The following is a 25,774-nucleotide window of genomic DNA, read 5'->3' on the forward strand; positions in this document are numbered from 1 at the left end:
TCAGTTGGGAAAACAATGTTTTTTGTTATAAGTTCAAAACGAATTTGCATGGCTGCCCTTATTACCTCATTCTGCTGGGGGGGGAGGGGGGTTTGCACTATTGATTACACTATGTTTATTGTTGTGCCCTCTTCTACAATCTGGGAAGTTGATGGATGGTTGAAGAAAATTGTTTCTGAATAAACAAAAAGAGTGTAAATCTTAAATATTCATAACAAGGAGCAGCCTGGTGTTAAATTAGCTTGTAGGGACTGTGGAAGCTCGAAAAGAAATTGGCTGGCTCTATTTCCCTTAAGTTACTTAGAAAAGAGAATGCAGAGAAGAATTGATTATGATCACTTTCAGATTTAATTTCTTCCCCACATTCTTTAGATGCTTTAATAAAACAGTTATTGAACCCTAAGGCAAGACGGGTATCATTATTTCAGAAAGATGGACGTACGTGTCAATATTTCTTTCACATGAATACAAGTCTAGCCATTGAAGTTAGAAACTAGATTATCTTCGTCAGCTTTGCTGAATCGGAAAATCCTCCAAACGCTTCAACTGTCTGCATTGAACCAAAAGTGCCTAAATTTTAATGTGGAGAGAATAAAGGACTTTATTTAAAGCAGCATTTCCATCCTGCTTTTCTGCCCACCAGACTTCATGGGCCCTTCACATGATCACCAAGCCTGAATTAAACTAAACTACAATATCTCTTGGCTGGGTGGAAAGTTGGAGGGACAATATCCCATTGCTATGTCTTTTGTTTTTATTTTCTATTGTGCATTGTATGTACTTTCTTTTATTGTAAGCTGTCTAGAATCATATAAAAGTGAGAGAGGTGGCTATATGAATAATTTAAATCTATGTCTCTCAACCTGGACCGGTTTCCGAGGAGTAGACTTCAAATCCCAGAACTCCCCAGCAAATCCTTGCTGGCTGGGGAATTCTGGGAGTTGAAGTCCACGCCTCAGAAACCGGTCCAAGGTTGAGAAACACCGTGTTAAATAAATAAATAAAATTTGCATCAACCAATTATCTTCCACAACAATTCTATATTTTAATCATTTATCCCAGAAGGGTTAAGTGTTTACAAGACTAAAGAATGGCACCTTCAGCCACGAACATTTTTAGGAAAGTAGAGCTTTCAGAGACCAAAACTGATTGCTCCCTTCGCTTCCAGTGACAACATCCTACTGATAGCCTGCCAGTTTCAGGATAGTTGGGTATTTGGTACGATGGGTCATGCATTTCTGCCGGTCGATAAAAATGCTGTTGGTTTTCACAGCGATCTCCTTCTCCAGGTGCATCCGACTGTCCTCCAGATTCCGGAGGCTTTGCTCGGCTTCCAGAAGCTTCTTTTTGAGAGAGTCAATGGATTCCGTCAGTTCTTCCACTTCGCTGATGAGCCTGAATGGAGACAAAAGAGGAGAGCATGTTGGTGGTGTGGTTTGAGACCTCCCCATAGAGGATGAGAAGCTGGGGGTGAAACTGGCCTGGAGATAATGTTTTCTAGGAAATGTTCACCAATACATCTAAAATAGGAATGCAGATCTTGCCTAAAGCAGGGGTGTCAAACTCAATTTCATTGAGGGCCGTATCAGGGTTGTGTTTGACTGGGGGGGGGGTGGCCAGGTGGGCATGGCCAGCATGATGTCACTTGAATGGGGGGCGCCTGTGGCATCCTGAGCATTCCGCCAGCAAGAACGTGCTCCTGAGCGCCGTTTTCAGCTGGAACAACCTCCTGCAACCCTCTGGCAGCAAAAACTGAGCTGGGCGGGGGGGCATGCATGGCCCTCACAAGCTCCATTTTCACTGGCAGAGGCACCGTGGGCCAATCCTTCGCTATTTCCAGGGCAGCCCCGTGGGTCAGTTCTAAGCACCCGCTGGCCGGATCTGGCCCCTGGGCCTTGAGTTTGACACCTGTGTGCCAGGGGTGAAATGCTCTGAAATCTGCTATTGGTTCGCTCCCGAACCAGTAGTTTAAAAATGCTAACAAAAACACATTAGCTGTGTGACAATTAGCTGTGCCGCACAATTCCTAGCGAATATAAGTCACGGGACCCAGCTGATTGTCACCCAGCTGACTACCGGTTCACCCGAACCGGTAGCATTTTTTTTAAACTCCTGGTTCGGATGAACTGGCCCAAACCGGTAGCATTTTACCCCTGCCCTGTGCTAAAACCATACTCCATGAGCAAATGGATCTGCCTCACAATGATCTCAATAAGAATAAGAGAATTCTTTGTCAGCCAAGTGTGGTTGGACACACAATTGTCTCCGGTGCATACGCTCTCAGTGTACATACAAGCAGCAAGTGAGAAATCATGATCGTAATCATAAAATACGATCATCATAAATCATAAGATACAACACTCAGTGATAGTCACAGGATACTAAAGAAGCCAGGGGTATCAAACTCGCGTCCTCATGGCGTCGTCATCACGTGACTTATCCCAATATTTTTTTACCCTTCACTAAACTGGGTGTGGGCCTGGCCAGCGCAAGCAATCGACATAAATCATAATAGGGCACTAAATAAAAACAATCAACGTAAATCACAAGAGACAAAAAAGTTATAGCAGAAACGAGAATAACATGTTGTACATAGACACGTTTTAATGTCTTCTACAGAAATCATTTAAAATAATCTATAGTGGAGATGGGCAGTCATATAAATCCTTTAAATAAATTAACAAACACAAATGAATTACATTTGAAATCTACACTAATACCCTTTCCCCAAAAATCAAGTACTCGAATTTAATAAAAGAAAGTGGTGGATAAAAAGGGGGGGAAAAGCATTTTCAATGTTCAAAGAGAGACAAGGATATTTTTCTGGCTGATTATAGGAATGGTAAGCAATTGATTTTATCCAGAGAAAATTGCACCTAATTAAAAAGCTTAATTGGGGTGATTAAGCATTATTACGCCTCTGTATCTATGCCTCCCTGGAATAATCTGTGGCTAGTTTTTCAGATAGAGTCTCTTCCCACTAATGGCTACCCACAAAGCCATTTTCCACCTTTTTCATGGGATTTTAAGGTCCAAATCGAATCCGTTATACTTCAAGACTTGGACTCAAAGGTGCTTTTTCATCCTTCTCAGAACTGAGGAAGTTTCTTGGATGAGAAGCAAAACGTCTTCAAGGTAAAACAAAGGCCAGTTGACTTTTGAAAAAGCACCTTTGGGACAATCAGGACCTGGATGACTGAGAATCTCCATAGATAGATAAACAGAATTGCAAGGGACCTTGTAGGTCATCTAGTCCAACCCCCCAAGCAGGAGACCCTACACCATTTCTGACAAATGGCAGTCCAATCTCTTCTTGAAAGCCTCCGGTAATGAAGCTCCCCCAACTTCCGAAGGCAACTTCTGTTTTAATGGTTGAGAAAGTTCCTCCTTATTTCCAGATTGAATGTCTCATTAATCAGTTTCCATCCATTATTCCTCATCTGTCCTTCAGGTGCTTTGGAAAATAGCCTGACCCCCTCCTCTCCGTGGCAGCCCCTCAAATATTGGAAGACAGCAATCATGATACCCCTGGTCCTTCTCTTCACTAGACTAGCCATGCCCAGTTCCTGCAACCGTTCATTGTATGTTTTAGCCTCCAGCCCCCTCATCATCCTGGTTGCTCTTCTCTGCACTCTTTCTAGAGTCTCCACATCTTTTTTATAGTGTGGTGACCAAAACTGGATGCAGTATTCTAGGTGTGGTCTTACTAGGGCTTTATAGAGTGGTATTAGTATCTCACCTGTTCAGTTTCATCAATTATTCCTTGTCTGGCCATCAGGTGCTTTGGAAAATAGCTTGATCCCCTCCTCCTCTCTGTGGCAGCCCCTCCAATAGTGGAAGACTGCTATCCTGTCTCCCCTGGTCCTTCTCTTCACTAGACTAGCCATGCCCAGTTATCGTATGTTTTAGCCTCCAGTCCCCTCATCATCCTGGTTGCTCTTCTCTGCACTCTTTCTAGAGTCTCAACATCTTACTTATAGTGTGGTGACCAAAACTGGGTGCAGTATTCTAGGTGTGGTCTTACTAGGGCTTTATAGAGTGGTATTAGTGCCTCCCTTGATCTTGATTGTATCCCTCTGTTCATGCAATTTAGGATTGCATTGGCTTTTTTGGCTACTGCACTCTTGGCTGTTAGACACACTGTTAGACATTCAAGAGTGTTAGGTGGCATTCACCTATTACAGATCCAAGGTGTTAAATTATTTCATTCTTTAATGTCCCCCAAGGCTACCTCAAAGGGCCAAATCCTCACTCTGTAAATTTATGATATCACAATAGCAATGACATCATCCTGCTGTCCCACTGGTATTTGAAGACTCCAAATTCTCATCATCATCATTATTATTACTATTATTATTATTATTATTTGGTTAATCTTTGGTGAGATTCACAGCCTTTGGGGCTGGTTGGTAGCTCAACAGCTCGAGTCCTAACCCAGGACCTAGGAACTGTTAAGGTAACGTCGGAGGATATAAGTTGTTCCAAGTAGGGAGGTTTTTTGTAGAGTCAGAATGTTCAAGTCAGGTAAATTTAGAATTTTCAAATAGCGAGGTAGCCCTTTAGGTATTGCTCCAAGGGCTCCAGTTACAATTGGGACAACACTCGATTTCTTTTTCCACAGTCGCTCAACCTCAATTTGCAAGTCCCAGTATTTTGTGATTTTTTTTCTTGCTGTTTATCTTCAATTCGTACATCACCAGTTATTGCAATGTCAACTTTTTTCTTTTCAATTATTATGTCAGGTGTGCTGTAGGCCAAGTGCCTGTCAGTGTGGATTCTGAAGTCCCACAAGATCTTGACTTTCTCATTTTGGCACAATTTACAGTGAATAATCTTAGCAACGGAGTCAGGGCATTGTAGGTAGTCAGATTATTGTTGTTGTTGTTGTTGTTGTTACCAGAAAGCCCTGCTCCTCACTCACATAAAAAAAACCCACAAGAGAATTTTACCCATTTGTGATTTGTACAGACAGGTCACAAAATATTTGGGGGCAATTGAGGAAAACAGCAATATTTGATGAGTGAAATGACAAATGTCTCTAATTCACTGGGCAAAAATTCTTCTGTCTTGACATTTAAGAGCAGAATTAACCTGAGCTGCCAGAGCACATAACTTAATGGCTGTTTTTTAATAGAATAAAGAGGCAAGATTCAGAAATTCTGGCCTCTAAAAAAAATTCCACTTCCATCTGAAAGACTGGAAAAACTATTATTTCCGCTCCTTGGATTAATTTCAGTCCTTTGATTTTACGGCATTGAGGAGGAGAAAGATGTACGTGCAAAAGGCATTCAACAGAAACTAACCAAGGAGAGAAGCCACCTAGAGCAGCAATGGCGAACCTTTTTTGGCTCGCGTGCCACAAGTGGGGGGAGCGCGGGGGGGTCATGTGCGGGCGTGCCGCACCCATAATGCAATGCGCCCCCAGTGCGCATGCGCGCACAACGCGCCCATTTTTGCATGATTTTTTCGCCCTCCCCAGGCTCCAGAGGCTTTATAGGAGCCTGGGGAGGGCGAAAAGAGCCTCCCCTGACCCCCCGGAGGCTTCAGGGAACGTCCGGAGGCTTCCCTGAAGCCTTCGGAACACTTAAAACCACCCTCCGAGCAACCCGGAAGTGACTACAGGGTTGCTCGGATGGTCGTTTTAAGCGCTCTGAAGGCTTCAGGGAAGCCTCGGGACGGTCCCTGAACAGGCACGAGACGTGCGTCTCCATCGCCCGGGCCCAGATCGCCTCCGCCGCGCGGCGCCTCAGGCTCAGCGTCCTTGCGCCATTCCGCCCAGCCTCTGTCACTTCCGGGTTGCTTGGAGGATGGTTTTAAGTGTTCCGAAGGCTTCAGGGAAGCCTCCGGACGTTCCCTGAAGCCTCCGGGGGGGGGCGGTGGAGGCTCTTTTCGCCCTCCCCAGGCTCCTATAAAGCCTCTGGAGCCTGGGGAAGGCGAAAAATAGCTTTTAAAAAGGTGAATTCAGCTGGCCAGCGCGCGCATGCGCGCTGGCCAGCTGACAGGGCAGCACCTCACGTGCCCTGACAAATGGCTCCGCGTGCCACTTGTGGCACGCGTGCCATAGGTTCGCCATCACGGACCTAGAGCAAAGGAGACATTTCCTAATGCTGAGAACAATCAACCACTCTTACCTCCAGAGGTTGTGGGTGCTCCACTGAGATGGATTGTTGCTTGTGTTACTACCAGTTTGCACCCCTGCACAACACCAGATGAGAGCTGTGCGTGCAGGTGCTGTTCAATGTAAGTTGTTTTTTGCCCTTGAGCAGAACAATTGACAGTGAACTGTGTATGCGCAGTCACTAAACTCCAAAACAGCAGTGGTCCAGTGGCAGTGAGGGAACTGGTTCGGGGGCATGGCAGGCCTGGGTCGCTGTTGGTTCTGTGACCCAGGCCTGAATTCCACTACCGGTTCAGCCGAACCGGGCCAAACCAGCAGCAACCCACCTCGGGTGTTCCATCACCTGAGGCTTTTAGGAAGCAATTAGACAGCCATTTGTCCAGAATGACATAGGGTTTCCTGCTTGAGCAGGGAGTTGGACTAGATGACCTCCAAGGTCCCTTCCAATTCTGTTACTCTGTATAATCTGTACGTCAGGGTCCGAGTACTGCACCCATTGAAAGCAGAACTCTGAGGCACATAGATTCCTCAAAGAACACGTTTATTGAATACATCCTATCGGCACAGCCGGTGAAAATCAACTCCGAAAGTTCCTGTGGTTTTCAACTAATTAAAAGAATAAAACTTCCCCCCTCCCCAGTGTCATCAGTCACATTATCCAATGACTATATCTGGCAGGCTCCTCTCCTCCTTCACCAGCCACCTGTGACCTTGGTTCCCACAGGAAAACTTTTTGCTTTGACTGCAAGCTGGGCTATCTACTCCCCACCCTCCTCTTCTTTCTCAGGCTTTGTGGCAACTGTGAGGCAGCCCAAGATGGCTTCAGCCAGGTTCACTTCAGAGTTGACACTGTATACAGCTAGTCCTCGACTTACAACATTTCATTTAGTGACCATTCAAAGTTACAACGGCATTGAAAAATGTGACCTATGACTGTTTTTCACAGTTACGACGTTCGCAACATCCCTATGATCAAAATTCAGATGCTTGGCAATTGGTTCATATTTACGACCGCGGCAGTGTCCCCAAGGTCACGTGATTCCCTTTTGCGACCGTCTGACAAGCAAAGTCAATGGGGAAGCCAGATTCACTTAACAACGAAGTTACTAACTTATCAACCGCAGTGATTCACTTAACAACCGTGGCAAGGAAAGTTGTAAAATGGGGCAAAACTCACTTAACAAATGTCTCACTTGCCCACAGAACTTTTGGGCTCAATTGCAGTCATAAGCTGAAGACTACCAATAGTTTTTGGATTTTTCTTCTTTTGTTTATTCAAGCACACCGAGGAAATAAACTGTTAACATTGAATAAGATGCTAAGAATCACCGTGAGTTGAGTGGACATATAAATTTGTTAAATAAAATAACGACATAAACTGCCCATTGGCCATTTTCCCTCCAAGTGTGTTTACAAAGCAGTTCACATCTGCTTCAGTCCTTCTGTGCTGACGGAAAAAGTTTGGATCCCTTTTCAACTATAAATGCAGGTAACTTTTCGAAAACCTAGAGAGTTCACTGGTGTTCATTTCTAAATAAATATGTTCAAGACTCCAGATCGAGGTTATTTTAAAAAATATTAGAACGTGGAGACTGAAAACATGCCAAAATTGCTAATTAAACCAAATTACCTTTACCAAAATGATTAAACGTTTCATTGCAAATGCCATATAAGCAGTGGTGGGATTCAGCCAGTTCCCACCACTTTGGGAAAATCAGTTTTTAACTTTCTGAGCAGTTTAGTGAACTGGTTATTGGAAGAAATCATGAGGGCAGAGAACCAGTCCAGTTATTTGAATCTCACCACTGCATATAACTAAACAATAACTCAGAAGACACTACCCAAATTAGCTTTATTTGGCTGTAATCTGCCATCAACACTCAAGGCTGTCATCTTGATTTTTTGGAACACACTCTGCAGCTACCCCTTCTACAAACTTCATGGTATTCCCACATGCCACCTGGAAGCAACATCCTTACCCAACAAGACCAGAAGAGTGAATCTTTATTCTTCGTTGAGTGGGTGAGATGCTCAACCATCACTTCCATCAGAATTTCTTAACCTCAACAACTTTAAAATGGGTGGAGTACAACTCCCAGAATTCCTCTGCCAGCACGCTGGGAATTGAGATGCATAGATCTTGAAGTTGTTGAGGTTGAGAAACAGTGATCATCTTCATCATTTAATCATAATCCCTTGCGGGCTGGAGTCTGGGCGACTGAATGGAGCAGAGTGTTTACTGGCTGGATGCTCTTCCTGTCGCCAATGTGGAGTCATATTCAGCAGATATAGTCTCATTGTGCCCCGAGAGAGAAATAGCTGCCTCTACCTAGGATTGAACTCACGGCCTCCTGATTGTGAGGCGAGAGCTCCACCTCTAGGCCACTGCATCGCTCAGGTTGAGAAACAGTGATGTACTGTACATTATTATCATCATTATTATCGTCATCCTTTAAATTAAGATACTGCCCAGTGACTTACCTGAACTGGGCAGTGTCTCTGCAGAGATCCACGTTGGGCCTAAAGGAGCGATCATACAGCCTTGTCTGGGCTACTTTGAGGGGTGTTTCTTTATCCTTAATCGCCTGCTTCAGTGCCTCAATGTTATGCTCTTGGTGCCCAATCTCTTGGAGGGTCTGTTCAAAGAGAATATGAGAGATAGTGGAACAAACAAACAAACAAACAGTAACTGTTCACCAATGGTGTATGGATCGGCCACAATTTGCAAAGACTTGAATCAAGGTATGTGGAGGTTAAGATTCAATTATTTCCAAGAAGATATTCCATCCATCAATCAGAATAGAGTTGGAAGGGCCCTTGGGGGGTCTTCTAGGCCAACCCCCTGCTCAAGCAGGAGAGGAGACCTAAACTCTTTCAGACAAGTGGTTGTCCAATCTCTTCTTGAAAGCCTCCAGTGATGGAGAACCCACAAGGTCTGGAGGCAACTTGTTCCATTGATTAATTGTTCTCACTGTGAGGAAGTTTCTCCTTAGTTCTAACTTGCTTCTCTCTGTTGTTAGTTTGCATTGTTTCTCATCTTTCTTTTTGGTGATTTGGAAAATAGTCTGACTCTTGCCTTCCCCCCCCCCCTCCATTGTCTTTGTCAGAGCCCCTCAGCTATTGGAACATTGCTATCATGTCTCCCCTAGTCCTTCTTTTCATTAAATTAGACCAGGGGTGCCCAAACTTGGGAACTTTAAGACTTGTGGACTTCAACTCCCAGAATTCCCCAGCCAGCCATGGCTGGCTGGGGAATTCTGGGAGTTGAAGTCCACAAGTCTTAAAGTTCCCAAGTTTGGACACCCCTGAATTAGACAGACCCAGTTCCTGCAACTGTTCACAATATGTTTTACCTTCCAGTCCCCTAATCAGCTTTGTTGCTCTTCTTCCAAAGTCTCAACATCTTTTTCGTAATGTGGGGACCAAAACTGGATGCAATATTCCAGGTGTGGTCTTATTAAGGCTTTATAAACCAGTGCTAATACTATTCACATGATTTTGATTGTATGCCTCTGTTTATACTCCAAGGTCTCTCTCACAGCTACTGTTTTTGAGACAGGTTTCACCTAATCTGTACTTGAGCCTTTGTTTTTTTTCCTAGGTGTAAAACCTCACTTTTCTCCACATTAAAATTCATTTTTGTTGGATGGGGCCCATTGTTCAAGTCTGTCAAGATCTTTTTGGATCCTGAGCTTGTCTTCTGGGGTGTTAGCTTTTCCTGCTGGATTAGTATCATCTGCAGATTTGCAAAATCATGTTACAAATATTCTAGAAGGCAAATTGTGCTGAGATGTTTCAAGGGAAACCCAGTGGGGTTTTGATGTAGCAGAAGGCTGCTGTTGATTAAAATCTGCACCAGATGAGAAGAATCTAGTCCACGCAAAACAACTTGATGTCATAATAACAAACAGGTTTTTTTAAACTACTACCAGAAGTTTGAATTTGCTTTTAACAGTAAGCCAAACAGCTCTGGATACTTTTATTGTGGTATTATACCAAAAGTATATAGTATTATACCAAACGCATAAAGAATTGTTGCTGGAACTAGGTATGTCTAGTGTGATGAAAAGAAGGACTAGGGGTGACCTGATAGCAGTCTTCCAGTATTTGAGGGGCTGCCACAAAGAAGAGGGAGTCAAGCTATTCTCCAAAGCACCTGAAGGCAGGACAAGAAGCAACAGATGGAAACTAATTAAGGAGAGAAGCAACTTAGAACTAAGGAAAGTTCTTCTGACAGTTAGAAGAGTTAATCAGTGGAACAATTTGCCTCCAGAAGTTGTGAATGCTCCAGCACTGGAAGTTTTTAAGAAGAGGTTGGATAACATTTTTCTGAAATGGTATAGGATTTCCTGTCTAAGCAGAGGACTGGACTAGAAGACCTCCAAGGTCTCTTCCAACTCTGTTATTCTATTCTATTCTTATTCTTATTCTTATTCTTATTCTATTCTTATTCTTATTCTTATTCTATTCTTGTTCTGTTCCGTTCCGTTCCATTCCATTTCATTTCATTCCATTCCATTCCATTCTATTATTCATTCCACTATTCTATTCTATTCTATTCTTTTTTATTCTGTTTTCTATTCTATTCTATTCCATTCCATTCCACTCTACACTGTTCTTCATTCCTCTATTCTATTCTATTCTATTCTATTCTATTCTATTCTATAGTTTTCTATTCTATTCTATTGTTTTCTATTCTATTCCATTCCATTCTACTCTATTCTTCATTCCACTATTCTATTCTATTCTATTTTTTCTATTCTATTCTATCTATTCTATTCTAATTTTGTCTTTTCTGTTCTATTCTATTGTTGCACTAATCCCACCACTAAAAGCAAGATCCTTCTGGTGCTAAATCATCCACCCGCTTTGGACCAACTGTGCTTTTCCCAAAAAAAAGATTGGAATAGTCTCATCTCTAAACTGCAGCAGACACATCTTGTTCTATAGCTGCAACAGACCAGGTTCCTTCTAAAGCCTGAAGTTGAAGATCAACTGAATTTGCTATACAAAGGAAGACTGAGATCAACAAGACCATCCTCCTTGGTTTAATCCTCTGCGGTCTCACAAACGCAGGATCCTTTCCCACCCCCACCCCCAAAAATATTTATGGGCTTTAACTCAAACTCTCCTCCCCATCTTTTAAAAGCTGCTCCCATGTTTTCTCAAGAGCTGGACTTCAAGCATCACCATTGCAGTCTGTTCACCCACAGTGGGAGGGGGAGGGGACAACTCACCACGGCAAACTTACCGTGGGACAACTCACTTGTGGGACAATGTAACAATTCTATTTAACTATTTAAACTAAATAAAAATTATTTTAATTTTTGACATTCACATTTTTCTGTCCCACCTTTTGCATCCTTTCTTTCTTCTTCTTCTTCTTCTTGTGCCATATCTTTCATCAGCCATGGTGAGTTAGCCTTGGTGAATTGGCCTTGATGATTTAGCCTTAGTGAGTTGGCCATGGTGAGTTAGCTTTGATGAGTTGGCCATGGTGAGTTAGCCTTGGTGAGTTGGCCATGGTGAGTTGGCCGTGGTGAATTGGCCATGGTGAGTTGGCCATGGTGAGTTGGCCATGGCAAGTTGGCTGTGGGGAATTGCCATAGACCCCAGTGGGAGGACTAGAGCAGGTGGGCCCATACCTTTCGTAAACTGTGCTCCATCTTGTGCTTGGCATCCTCCAGTTCCTCACAGCGCTTGGCAAAGGCCTGGTTCACTATGTCAAACTGCAGGCGCAGATCCTCGGCTGTGTCATGGAGGATGTTGTCAACCAGGGCACGGAGGTTGACGGAAGCCAGCCTTTCTCGCTCAGCCCTGTAGATGTTGTCATGGCTGTGCTTGGCCCACGTCTCTGGGGTGGAAGCACTGCAGGGAAGATACGGGGAGGGGGAGGATGTAAATCATATAGCCAGAACCTTAATCTGTGGCCTAAATTTACAGGACAGTCTTCATTCGTATGGAGCCCATCTCAAAAGAAATGTAAGGAATGTGACAGTAGACTGTGGAGAAAGGTGGACCTTCCAGGAGAAACAGGGGAATCCAGGTCAAGTCTTTTTGGCCATGAAGCTCATTGGTCACCCTCCTGCTCTCTCTGTCTCTGTCTCTTGATTAAATGATTATGCGTCATTGTGTCATTATTAAGGGCTGTTGTCCTGATGCCAACAGAAGGACAGAACTACTAATACCGTTCAAAGCTACCTGGGGTTATAATGAAAAATGTCAAGATTGAGTTACAGAATATATTGTCCAAGGTGATAAAGAGTTTCTTGGTTTGAACTTAAATTTTAAGTCTTCTTAGCAACAGCCCAGAAGTAGCCATAACAATTATTTCCTAGTTTGACCTACAATCCTGAGATTTCTTGGTAATCTCTTATCCCAAAACGTGGTGAGCATAACTTGGCTTAGTTTCGGAGTCACATGAGGTTGGCTTGGTGCTGCCATCTGCTACATTAAACCACCACCAAAGGTGACAGATACCAGGACAATGTGCAAAAACACAGCTAAAGGAGTCCAAGCCAATGGTGAAATTGAATTTCTTTTACTAACGATTCTGGGGGGTGGGGGTGTGGCTTGGTGGGCGTGGTGTGGCTTGGTGGGCGTGGTAGGGGAAAGATACTGCAAAATCTCCATTCCTTCCCCACAGCCAGAGGTGGCATTTGCCGGTTCTCCGAACTACTCAAAATTTCCGCTACTGGTTCTCCAGAACCTGCTGGATTTCACCCCTGGTCCAAGCCCTAATCAAATACAATCATACAAAACAGTCAAGTGAAAATACTCTATGGGGAAAAGGCAGAATATCAACACAAGTAGTAAGAATTAGAAGGGGATCAATAAAGCAACTGATCCTGGTGCTTCCCCATCCACAGTATTAGAACTAACAGCATCATAGCTGGATGGCTGTTGATACTAATTTTGAAGCAGTGGCGTCTTTGATTCTGAAATTACCTTCATCAAAGGTCCAATGTGTGGAACAATGTTTCTCAATCTTGGTAGCCTGAAGATGTCCACAAGGGAGCAGCCGCCCGGCAACCCAAAAATAATAAACCCTCCCCTTTAATAAGCCCAAGGCCATATTTCGTGGGTCAAAAAAATATAAGACCCTGTCGTATTTTTGGGGAAACATGGTATTTTTGATGGTCTTAGGAACAGAGACACCAATTTTATGGTTGGGGGTCACCACAACATGAGGAACTGTATTAAAGGGTCGCAGCATTGAGAAGGTTGAGAACCACTGATGTAGATGCTATTTTCCAGTCAATGAAACCAAATATTTAACCAGTATCTCCAAGGCTTGCTTAATTTCTTATCAGCACGGTGAGAGAAGAAGGGAGCATCAACAGGCTTTAGGGAAGATAAACGTTGAGGGGTCCTTGGTGCTCTCTAAGACTAGCACAGATAATGTTACCTAGTTGGGGTAATGAAACGTCTACAAGAAAACAAGCAAGCTCAGAGCGCACCAAGGACCCCACAATCGCCCTCCTCCTCCTCCTCCTCTCTGTAACTCCCTCTCCCTTCTGGCACTGATAAGGTTATCTAGTTAGGTTAGGATAACGAAATGTCTGCAAGAAAACAGGGTGCTCCAAGGACTCCTTCATTTCAAGACTGAGCTACAAGCATCACCCCTTAAGATAAACATTTGCAAAAGTGCAGAATTGCAGATTGGAAAAGGGAGAAGAGAGAAAGAGGGAATGAGGATCAGGTCAAATGTGCATTGAAAAGGGGTCTGCTTTGAGAGCAGAAAACGGAAGAGGAGGGAGACTAAGGAAGATGGACCAGGGGGTTTAGCCCAACCATGCCATCACTGGTGACCTTGGTTCATCCCCAACTAGGACTTGGTCTCACCTGTCCTCAAACTTGGAGGAGCTGGGGTGGAATTGAATGTTGGTGCTCTGGTTGGTGTACCGCCCACATTTCTCATCGATGTTGTAGGTTTCCACTTTGTCTGACCAATCCATCTCGCAGACCTGCTTGTGGTCCCGATTTAACCTGGAGAGGTGAGGGGTCACAAAGTTTAGTGTCCAACCCTCATTGGAAGTGAGGTGAGCCCCCTCCCCCCCCAGGCCTTCCGTGAAGGTGTAAAAACATACATATACATATACATATACATATACATACATACATACATACATACATACATACATACATATATATATATATATATATATATATATTTATCAGCACAAACACAACATATATATATATATATATATATATATATATATATATATATATATATATATATATATATATACACACACACATACATACATACACACACAGAGAGAGAGACATACACACATGGGTATTGGCATATTCGGGTCGGGTCTTTTCCCATGTAAGATTGACAGTGTCAGCCTCTGTTTCGCTATTTGCTTTCGGCTGCCATTGAAACGGGGAGGGGGGGCTGGTATTTGGGAGGGGAAATTTAAGTACAGAAGAGATTGTAAAAAGGGAGTTTTGGTCTCACTGTCTACTGCGCATGCTGGAGACTAGTGCTTGGTGTCGGTCAAGGCCAACCGTCCTGCATACCAACCTGATGATGCTCCTTGAAGAAGGAACTCACGTGACACCTAAGGGATTTGCAGATTGGACACAGGGATGAGGGTTACCAGGGGGAGGGGGTTTGGTCACATATTGATATGTATGATTTCACACGCTTTTGCCTCAGACCTTGCTTTGCTTAGCTGCTGTCTTTTCATAACCAGTAAAAGTACTCTTAATTCTGCAAAATGGAGTTAAGTGGTTTCTTTCTTGGTTGCTGAGGGAGGCCAGCTTGACATTCAGTATCTTGGCGATGTTTCAACGAGGTCACACTTGTGATCTTCAGCTGGTGCCTTTGGCTTCGTGCTTGTGCGAGCAAAGTGTGATCAGAGCTGATGTTTTTCTTAGCAGCTCCGATCACGCTTTGCTTGCACAAGCATGAAGCCAAAGGCACCAGCCTGAAGATGAGGAGTGTGACTTCATCGAAATGTCACCAAGATACTGTCAATCTTACACGGGAAAAGACCCGAATACGCCAAGACCTGCATACCTATACCCATGAAAATCTACATTATCTTCTTACTTTACGTCTATAGAGATTCTCAGTCATCCAGGTCATGGTTGTCCCAAAGGTGCTTTTTTTCCCAAGAGGCAACTGGACTTTCTGATTTCTCTTTGAAGACATTTTGCTTCTCATCCAAGAAGCTTCTTCAGCTCTGGCTGAATGGTCCTTCCATTCCTCACCATCCAGTAGAGCTGAAGAAGCTTCTTGAATGAGAAGCAAAATTTCGTCAAAGAAAAACCAGAAAATTCAGTGGCCTCTTGAGAAAATAAAAATATTAAAATACTAACAAATAGTGACACTATTTCTGAACATTAGTTTTGCTTTCATAGGACACTTATTTGAAAACTGGAAATGTTCACAAACCTAACATTCATTAATTTCAGAATAGCTTTCCATGTGTGTGTGTGTGTGTGTGTGTGTGTGTTGTATTTGTGCTGATAAATAAATAAAGGGAGACTAGTATAGATCTATTTCAAGCTATTTAGCTCTCATCTGCTAGCCATACCCTTACTGGGATTTGAACCTGGGCTGTATTATACATATTAGGCGGGAGTCTTAGCCACTAAGCCACAGGCTCTCCTCCTTATCAGCTGAGCCAGGGAAATAGGTATATATTTGCGTTACATATTTGGGCATACCAGGGGTTGTAACACAAATACATATATATAGTAGTGAGCTTCCTCCCATATTTGGGCATACCAGGGGTTGTAACACAAATACATACCTATTTCCCTGGCTCAGCTGATAAGGAGGAGAGCCTGTGGCTTAGTGGCTAAGACTCCCGCCTAATATGTAATACAGCCCAGGTTCAAATCCCAGTAAGGGTATGGCTAGCTGATGAGAGCTAAATAGCTTGAAATAGATCTATACTAGTCTCCCTTTATTTATTTATCAGCACAAATACAACACAAATATATATATACATACATACATACACACATATACGCATACACATACACATACATATACATACACACACACACACACACACACACACACACACATAAACATTTTGAATTTCCAAAAAAAGCACCAGGTTTCAAACAGGATACATGACAGAATACTTCTTGTTCTACGTGTCACCTGCTGGCAATTTAAACTGAAAAATAAGAAAGCTTGACGGATGTAATGTCATGCTAAGAACATCTCAAGAGTGCAATTGAAAATAATTGGAATATAATTTGAGGAATCATCTCTCTCAAATCACTCCACGTACGTGATAATCACCCGTACGAATTAAACAGGGATGCATTTTGTAAAGAATTTAAGAGCTGCCAGGAAGGTGCAAGCACAGACAAGGAAATATTGGCAGGGACTTGGAAAAAGGTTGTTGCACTTTTAAAAAAAAATATATCTGCACTTTACAAATGAACCAAGCCATAAAATAATACAGAGTCCAAAGCAGAAAACGTAAGTTTGGGATTCAACACTTTTGCTCGTGTTTTATTATCCATAAACCTAAATAATTTGTTTCAGATCTCTAGGTTCTTTTTGGTTTTCCTGTATTTGGCTACAAAAATAAACCATAGGGGAGATTTTAAACAAAACAAAACCTCCGGCTCTTCTCTGATTTACTGTATTTTGCCAACAAACCATTTTTTTTAATCAGCCTATTAAACATGTAACTCGGACAGAGTGTCTGTCTCCTTGTTTCCTATATTATACCGCCATCTGGTGGATGAACAGGAAATGAACCAAATAATAACAATTATATTTTTCTTGAGTAAAAAAAACGAGAATTACTGAGTTGTTCCACCACGCTCAGTTTTCTTCCCTGAAAAAGAGATTTCTTTCTTCTCTTTTTTTCCCCTAGCATGTTAGCCTATTGCTGTGGTTGATATTTTGGGTTTGGCTTTCTTTATTTTTTTTAATGCTTTACAGATAGTCCTCGACTCATCGACCACCGTTGAGTTCAAAATTTCTGTTGTTAAGTGAGACACTTGTCAAGTGAGTTTCGGCCCGTTTGGCAAACTTTTCTTGCCACGGTTGTTGAGTGAATTGTTGCAGTTGCTGAGTTAGTAACACGGTTGTTGAGCGATCCTGTTTTCCCCATTGACTTAGCTTGTTAAACCGTCAAACTGTAGGACAACGTAGTACATATGTGTGAAGTAAGACATAGATTTTGCAGTCTGTGCCAGTCAGTTTGTTTCATTTTGACATTACAATAACAACCCTGACAATGTGAAGTATGGATCCTATACAAGTAAGACTAATGTTCTTTCCTCCTACTTAAAAGAGATGTGGTGGCACAGTGGTTAGAAGGCAGGTTTGCAGGTTAGCTTTGCCCACAGCCTAGAGTTCAATCGTGACTGGCTCAAAATTGACTCCACCTTCTATCCTTCTGAGGTCAATAAAATGAGGACCCAGATTGCTGTGGGGCAAGAGACTGACTCTGTAAACTGCTTAGAGAGGGCTGGAAAAACCTGTGAAGTGGTATACAAGTCTAAGTGATATTGCTATTGTTCCTTCCTTCCTTCCTTCCTTCCTTCCTTCCTTCCACCCACCCACCCACCCACGGTGCACAATGGTTAGAATGCAGTATTGCAGGCTGACTCTACCCACTGCCAGGAGTTCGATCCTGACCAGCTCAAAATTGATTCAGCCTTCCATCCTCCCGAGGTTGGTAAAATGAGGACCCAGATTGTTGGGGGCAAGAGGCTGACTCTGTAAACTGCTTAGAGAGGGCTGGAAAACCCGGTGAAGTGGTATATAAGTCTAAGTGCTAACAACCACGATCATTTACTTAAAAACTGCTGCAAAAAAAAGGTTGCAAAAGTAATGATCGTCTTACTTAACGAGGGTATTTCAGATCCTAATTGTGATTGTAAGTTGAGATGACCTGCCTTTCTAACCAATTTTTTTTTATTTGGCAATGCGTGGCAGGGCCAGAACTTCATCTAGCCAAAATCAGACACTCTTGTTTGGTTGTGCAAAGAGGTTGGGAACCAGGTAGGCAAAGGTGGGGAAGATGAGTTACATGTACCTCATTTGAGAAAGAGGACACTCAGGTCAGTTCAAGGCATGTCGCCTCCCCCACCCCCAAAACTTAGAAGTTGGTCGTGATCAAATACTGAACAGAGGCCTTACTGCATCTGGTTAATGGCTTGCTTCACTGTTCTTTTCAGGAGCTCTTGGATATTTCGGATGAGCTCGGTCTCCTAAACGAAAACGGTAAAAATATGAGTACATCAAGGGAACTGCATGCAAAGGCAACGAAGGGAAGCCTTTAAAGCGATGGGTGTCCCTGAAGAAGTTGCTCAAAAGAGGAAGATATCCCAAAAGAAGTTGAAGAAGCAGAAACTAAGGGCTCGGGAATAAACATTGACGCAACTTACAAATAAAACTACAATTTTGTTTAATTTTATTTTTTCAATGATGGTGTGCCCCTTCCACTGCCTGCCTGGTGTGGCTTTCAAAGCAGAAGCAAAACACAGCTCAGCGTTTTGTTTAAAAAGTTCCCTTTCTAGTCAGTGGTGGGATTCCAGATCTTTTCCCACCAGTTCTATAAGGGAGCGCACACCATTCAGACCTCCCTCGGTGTCAGCGCTGGTGAGCTGAGCTGTTTTTTAGCTCAGCTGAAGTGCAGCAATCTGTTCTTCCGCGCGAATCAGCTGAGCTAAAGAAACAAGGGAATATAGAACAGGGGACAATGGGGAGGGCGGGGCCAGCCACAGGTGGTGTTTGCCGGTTCTCTGAACTACTCAAAATTTCCACCACCGGTTCGCTCGAACTGCCTACTCTGAGGTAACTCTTCTGCTCGGGTGCAACTGCCTACTCTGAAGTAACTCTTCCGCTCGGGTGCAACTGCCTACTCCAAAGTAACTCTTCTGCTCGGGTGCAACTGCCTACTCCAAAGTAACTCTTCTGCTCAGGTGCAACTGCCTACTCCAAAGTAACTCTTCTGCTCGGGTGCAACTGCCTACTCCAAAGTAACTCTTCTGCTCAGGTGCAACTGCCTACTCCAAAGTAACTCTTCTGCTCGGGTGCAACTGCCTACTCCAAAGTAACTCTTCTGCTCAGGTGCAACTGCCTACTCCAAAGTAACTCTTCTGCTCGGGTGCAACTGCCTACTCCGAAGTAACTCTTCTGCTCGGGTGCAACTGCCTACTCCAAAGTAACTCTTCTGCTCGGGTGCAACTGCCTACTCCAAAGTAACTCTTCTGCTCGGGTGCAACTGCCTACTCCAAAGTAACTCTTCTGCTCGGGTGCAACTGCCTACTCCAAAGTAACTCTTCTGCTCAGGTGCAACTGCCTACTCCAAAGTAACTCTTCTGCTCGGGTGCAACTGCCTACTCCAAAGTAACTCTTCTGCTCAGGTGCAACTGCCTACTCCAAAGTAACTCTTCTGCTCGGGTGCAACTGCCTACTCCAAAGTAACTCTTCTGCTCGGGTGCAACTGCCTACTCCAAAGTAACTCTTCTGCTCGGGTGCAACTGTCTACTCTGACGTAACTCTTCTGCTCGGATGCGGCTGACCAGGAAGGCGGCTATGATGACACTGAGTAGGGGTGTGGCTGAGGGTGTGGGCCATGGTGATTGGTGATGGTTGGTGGGTGTCATCTGGGTGGAGTTGTGGGTGGAGCTGGGTGGGGTAATGTTATATATATATATGAATGATGGTGTTAACTTGGTTAGAACTGCCTTGCATTTGCTTACCTCTGTAACATAGTCATTTAGTGCTGGTTATCACGTAATATTTGATAAAGTTTTTCACCAAACAAACTGACTCTCTGTTTGTATTCAATGGGAATGCCAGAACGTGACAGAAAGTCAGTTCTCTACCATCAGTACTTCACATTGCATAGTTCCTCTTTGGTCTGAAGGAGCGGTGGCGGCAGCAGCAGTGGTCCAACACAGGAGGAGGAAACAGAGGTAGCTGTAAGTCGCAAGGAGAGGCCCATGGTAGACCAGGCCTCTGCCACTGGGGCTATTCCTACATCTCAACCGGTGGTGCCATTGGATGAGTGGTGGAAGCGTACGGGGTTAACAAGCAACTCAGAACTACCTGTGCTTTCTCCCCAGGGGGTCACCTCACTCGGTGGAGAGAAAGGAGGGGGACTGAAGATGACAGATTGGAGCTACTCCACTGCCTTGGGTAGCCAGACGGATTGATGGATTGCCATTTAATGCTGGTTATCATGTAATATTAGACAGAGATAACGTTTTTCACCAAACAAAATGACTCTCTGTTTGTATTCAATGTGAACGCCGGAATGTGACACTAGTTGGGGCAGGTTAGGTCAAGGACATCCTATTTCCCTGATGGCTGGATATTTTTACTGTCACACTGGGTGCCCCCTTCCCTGGACTGCCGAAAACAGTCCCTTCCCATCTGGAACAGGGCCTTGACTCAGTTTCCTCTCAAGCCTCCCTGGGGATCAAACCAACATTTTCAACTAAAGGACCTGGGTTCAGTACTAGCAATGAAGTCTCGAGTTGGTATTGCAACACGCTTGCAATGCACAATTGTTCCCCCTCTCTCTATTTCTAGTCTCCAAGACCCCAGAGCCCCCCCTCTCCCCACCCGAAAGCAAAAGGGCCCTGGTGTTTGTGGACTTCTTCCTCATTTGGGGGTTGAGGGTTATCTTTTGTAGAGATTTAAAGCACACTCAGCATCCCTTTAGAAAGACAATGCTAAAAAAGAGGAGCTGACTTGGAGCAACTCCCATTGCAGCCCTGGTCAAAAGAGCCCAGCAGAGATTATATTACTTGAGACTTCTCAGGAAACAACAAGTGAAGGAAAAACTGCTGGTGACCTTCTACCGCTGCACCATAGAGACTATTTTAACTCACTATGCCTGTGTCTGGTTTGCCAATTGCACACTGGCACATAGGACAGAGCTCCAGAAGGTCAATGTCATTGCCCAGAGGATCATGGGTTGCCCTCTCCCCTCTCTGGAAGAGCTTTATAAATCCCGCTGCCTTAAGAAAGTTCCAAACATTCTTAAAGATCCATCTCATCCTGGGCACCCTTTTTTTTTTGAACTATTATCATCTGGCAGACGGTACAGGACAATAAAAACAGGGACAAATAGGCTGAAAAACAGCTTCTATCCCAGAGCAGTAACTATATTGAATTCCACTGTATAGTGCAATATTAATGCAGGATCAGGGGCTTTCAATTCAATTGTATGGCATGTGAAGGATGTGTGTTTGTGTTTTATTTTTATAGTTATAATGTACACTGAAGATGGCATTTAATTTTGTTGTACGAGGTGCAATGACGACAAAGTAAACTAACTAAAAGGGGCCTTGGTTTTTTTCCCATCTTGGAGAACAAGAACAAGGAACCAATGAGATGCCTCCCCACATCCCCAAAGGAGGGTAAAACAGGATCCCAACTTGTCTTCCCACATTACAGGGACGCCCTGTCTCTGAGAAAGGAATGGGGTGGGGGATGGGAAGCGAGGCTGCACCTGTGGCCCCATTGGCTGATGTGCACAGGAGCAAGTAAGGAGGGAGAGCTTCTTTGGATGGACAAAGCTGTCCGAGGGAAGGACCAAGCAGGCAGCTGCCTGTCCATGGCTCACCCCATGTCCTTCAGCCACCTAACCAGGAGTCTCCACAAGACAGGCTTAGAATCAACAGTGGTCATGGCAGTGCAATCAAAGCATTGCAAATAAAATGATAGGCCAGATAGGTGGCATACAAGTCAGATAAATGATTGGTTGGTTGGTTGGTTGGTTGGTTGGTTGGTTGGTTGGTTGGTTGGCTGGCTGGCTGGCTGGCTGGCAGGCAGGCAGGCAGGCAGAGAGAGAGAGAGACAGAGAGAGACAGAGACAGACAGACAGACAGACAGACAGACAGACAGACATAGGTAGGATGGATGGATGATAGATAGATAGATAGATAGATAGATAGATAGATAGATAGATAGATAGATAGATAGATAGATAGATGACAGATAGAAACAGACAGGTGATAGGTAGGTAGATAGGTGGTAGGTAGGTAGGTATGTAGGTAGGTAGATAAGATAGATGGATGGATGGATGGATGGATGGATGGATGGATGGATGGATGGATGGATGATAGATAAAATGACAGAGATAGATAGATGACAGGCAGGCAGGCAGGTAGATAGACAGACAGATATAGGTAGGATGGATGGGTGGGTGGATGGATGGATGGATGGATGGATGATAGATAGATGATAGATAGATGACAGACAGACAGATGATAGGTAGGTAGATAGATAGTGGGTAGGTAGGTAGGTAGGTAGATAAGATGGATGGATGATAGATAAGATGACAGATAGATAGACGACAGGCAGCAGGCAGGCAGGCAGGCAGATAGACAGACAGACGTAGGTAGGATGGGTGGATGGATGGATGGATGGATGACAGATAGATAATAGATAGATGACAGACAGACAGATGATAGGTAGGTAGATAGGTAGTAGGTAGATAGGTAGGTAGATAAGATGGGTGGATGGGTGGATGGGTGGATGGGTGGATGGATGGATGGATGGATGGATGGATGGATGGATGGATGATAGATAAGATGACAGATAGATAGATAGATGACAGGCAGGCAGGCAGGCAGACGAAGATAGATAGATAGATGATAGATAGATGATAGATAGATAGATAGATAGATAGATAGATAGATAGATAGATAGATAGAATAGATGGATGAGAAGAAGAGGAGGAGGAGGGGGGAGGAGGGGGGAGAAGAAGGAAGGAGACCTTGGTTTTGACCACAATTTGAATGTGTCGCACGTCCCACCTGCTTTCACACCCTCTGCCATAATATGACTATCTTTTGGTGAAAACCTGACTGTGGGCTGGTTTGGGTTCTCCAGGGTTTCAGCCAAAACATCTTTTGTGGTTTGATGGAGATACCAGAGTAGAAACTGGGGACCTTCTCTGCTACCAAACAGAACCTCCAATCTCAGCTCAAGTTCTCCCCTGACTCCAAGGACGTGCAAACAGCCACCACCACCCAGGGACCATTCATGAAGGAAATGCCCTACCTTGAGTAGCTCTACCTCCACCTGGTCCCTCACCAGGTCAGGATGCTGCCGGCGCTCCCGGCACTGCAGGTTGTCCGTGGCGATGCTGTAGGGGATCTCCGTGGCATCGATGGCTCGCTCCAGCCGCAGCTTCTGGGCCGCCAGCTGGTCAGTCTCAGCCACCAGGTCCTCAATCTCCCTCTGGAGCTCCGACTTCCAGAAGTGGATGTCCTGGAGCCTCTGGCCCACCTTAGTCGTGGAGTCCTCCTGGGTGCGCTGGGCCAACTCGGCCGTGTAATTGGCCAGGTTCTGGGACTCGTGGCGGCAGCGCTCGGAGTGGTCGCGGTCGGCAAAGGCCTCGTGGTATCGGGTGTAGTTGTTCTGGTGCCATTCTTCGGGGAGGAACTTGGCGGTGCGGAAGCCGGCTGTAGCCAAACCGCTGGAGGAGTCAGGACCGGTGTTCAGAGCCGGCTCGTAAACCTTCATGGGCAGCTCAGACACAGGGATGCTCTGCGGAGCAGGCTCCTGGGTGAGAAGCACGGCAGGCTGAGACATGGCTCCTGTGGCAGCTTGGCCAGGCCAGGAAATTCCCCGGCTCCCTCCGAGGCCTTGAAGATGCTCGCCTGCCACCAAAGCAGCTCCGATCAGCGTCTTCCCGTTGCTATAGGCAACGCTCCTAGCCAATGAGCAAGCTTATCTCTGCTGTCAGGAAACGGACCAGCCTCTTCTGTTTGGTGTCCTCCCGTTGCCCGGGCGATGCCTGACAGCCAATGAACCGCAGGGGGAAGTCACAACACCAGGCGACGTCATCCCTCATCACCCAGGGAGATGGAAGGGACAAAGAGCTGGGAGCATGTACACACACAAACACACACACACACACACACAGACAAACACACATGGCCCCAGGGGGTGTGGCAAGAAACTGGGGCACTAGGGCAAGGGAGCTTCGCTTTGCATTGATGATTAAAATAATTGCACCGTGATAAAGTGTAGACATTGACCTGGTTGTACTGAAAAACTGAAGGAGGACATCCACACTGCCATTTAAAGGGAATGTATTTAAAGTAATTACTATTAATTTATGAAAGTAATAATACGCGCTCAATACCGCCAGAACTGGGGGAGGGGGGCAAACATCAGATGATTCAAAGTTCTGCTTTGTGCAAAAAAAAAAAAAAAAAAAAGCAGAAGAAACCGTAGATCCTGCAAGGTGATTGCAAAACACTGATGATAAACGAAGACATCACACAGCCATCCACCCCGGAACATCTGCGGAAATTATCATGTGGCCGTGATGAAAAATGGGTGGGAACGGACAGAAAATGAGCAAGTTAAAATACTGAAGGGTTTCCAAATTCAAACTGGTGAAAACTCTCGGTTCATAACACACCGGATTTTGCTGTGGTTGGAAAGAAGGAAGTGGAAGGAGCAGCCCCAGGGCAGAGCAGAAAAAGAGACACAGGAACTGGAGAATTTCGGAATGTGTCAAGATCTGAAAAGGAAAGTGGAAAGATGTCAATCATCCGAATGTCAATCACGGGATGATGGAGACGCTACAATGGTCGTTAACTATGAAAAACGGTCGTAAATTAGTCTCTCCGTGACTAATTTAACGTCAGTGATGCGCTGAGCGACTGTGGCAAGGACGGTTACAAAAGGAGGCAAACTCACATCACAAACGTTCCACTTAGCAACAGAAATTTTGGGCTGAGTTGTGGTCGTTAAGTCGAGGACTGTTTGCACGTGCAATCCTTGCTTGATCTCCCCTCTTGTCCAAGTGCCGACGGGCACCATCCTGTCAGAGCTGAGGACGCTTCTTGGATGAGAAGCGAAATGTCTTCAAAAGGAAAAAAACCAGAAAGTCCACTTGCAGCCTGAAAAAAAAAACGGCACCTTGGGAAACGTCATTGCTGTTCCGCATTCCTGACTCTGGCGGATGAGGATGAAGAGGGTATAAATCATAAGTTATGGTGATCCCGGTGATCACTGGTACAATGATACAATACAATAATACAATAGTAGAGTTGGAAGGGACCTTGGAGGTCTTCTAGTCCAACCCCCTGCCTAGGCAGGAAACCCTATACCATTTCAGACAAATAGCTATCCAACATCTTCTTAAAGACTTCCAGTGTTGGGGCATTCACAACTTCTGTAGGCAAACTGTTCCACTGATTAATTGTTCTAACTGTCAGGAAGTTTCTCCTCAGTTCTAAGTTGCTTCTCTCCTTGATTAGTTTCCACCCATTGCTTCTTGTTCTACGCTCAGGTGCCTTGGAGAATAGTTTGACTCCCTCTTCTTTGTGGCAACCCGAGATATTGGAAGACTGCTATCATGTCTCCCCTAGTCCTTCTTTTCATTAAACTAGACATACCCAGTTCCTGCAACCGTTCTTCATATGTTTTAGTCTCCAGTCCCCTAATCATCTTTGTTGCTCTTCTCTGCATTCTCTCCAGAGTCTCCACATCTTTTCTACATTGTGGCAACCAAAACTGAATGCAGTATTCCAAGTGTGGCCTTACCAAGGCATTATAAAGTGCTATTAACACTTCACATGATCTTGATTCCATCCCTCTATTTATGCAGCCTAGAACTGTGTTGGCTTTTTTGGCAGCTGCTGCACACTGCTGTCTCATATTTAAATGGTTGTCCATTA

General features: G+C 44.5%; 1 protein-coding gene across 1 annotated transcript; it reads right to left on the minus strand.

The window, feature by feature from the left end:
• Positions 1-1,029: 1,029 nt before the first annotated feature.
• On the minus strand, positions 1,030-23,815 carry TEKT4 (tektin 4). The gene is made up of 6 exons (XM_081965438.1): positions 23,139-23,815; positions 18,255-18,325; positions 13,964-14,107; positions 11,764-11,986; positions 8,600-8,754; positions 1,030-1,395 (listed from the first exon to the last, which is right to left on the minus strand). Exons 1-6 carry the CDS (start codon positions 23,670-23,672, stop codon positions 1,179-1,181), a joined length of 1,344 nt encoding a protein of 447 aa, XP_081821564.1. The 5' UTR covers positions 23,673-23,815; the 3' UTR covers positions 1,030-1,178.
• Positions 23,816-25,774: the final 1,959 nt, after the last annotated feature.

Source organism: Natrix helvetica, assembly GCF_964273705.1.
Source record: "Natrix helvetica genome assembly, chromosome: 13".
NCBI lineage: Eukaryota > Metazoa > Chordata > Lepidosauria > Squamata > Natricidae > Natrix > Natrix helvetica.

What these genes read in the sequence shown, in the direction of transcription:
- TEKT4 (XM_081965438.1), bottom strand. Translation starts at nt 23,672, where the DNA reads ATGTCTCAGCCTGCCGTGCTTCTCACCCAGGAGCCTGCTCCGCAGAGC. An exon ending in CAAGCCATTAACCAGATGCA is followed by an intron (nt 14,108 to 18,254) that starts GTAAGGCCTCTG and finishes TCACCTCTCCAG; the next exon opens with GTTAAATCGGGACCACAAGC. An exon ending in TCCTCCAAGTTTGAGGACAG is followed by an intron (nt 11,987 to 13,963) that starts GTGAGACCAAGT and finishes TCTTCCCTGCAG; the next exon opens with TGCTTCCACCCCAGAGACGT.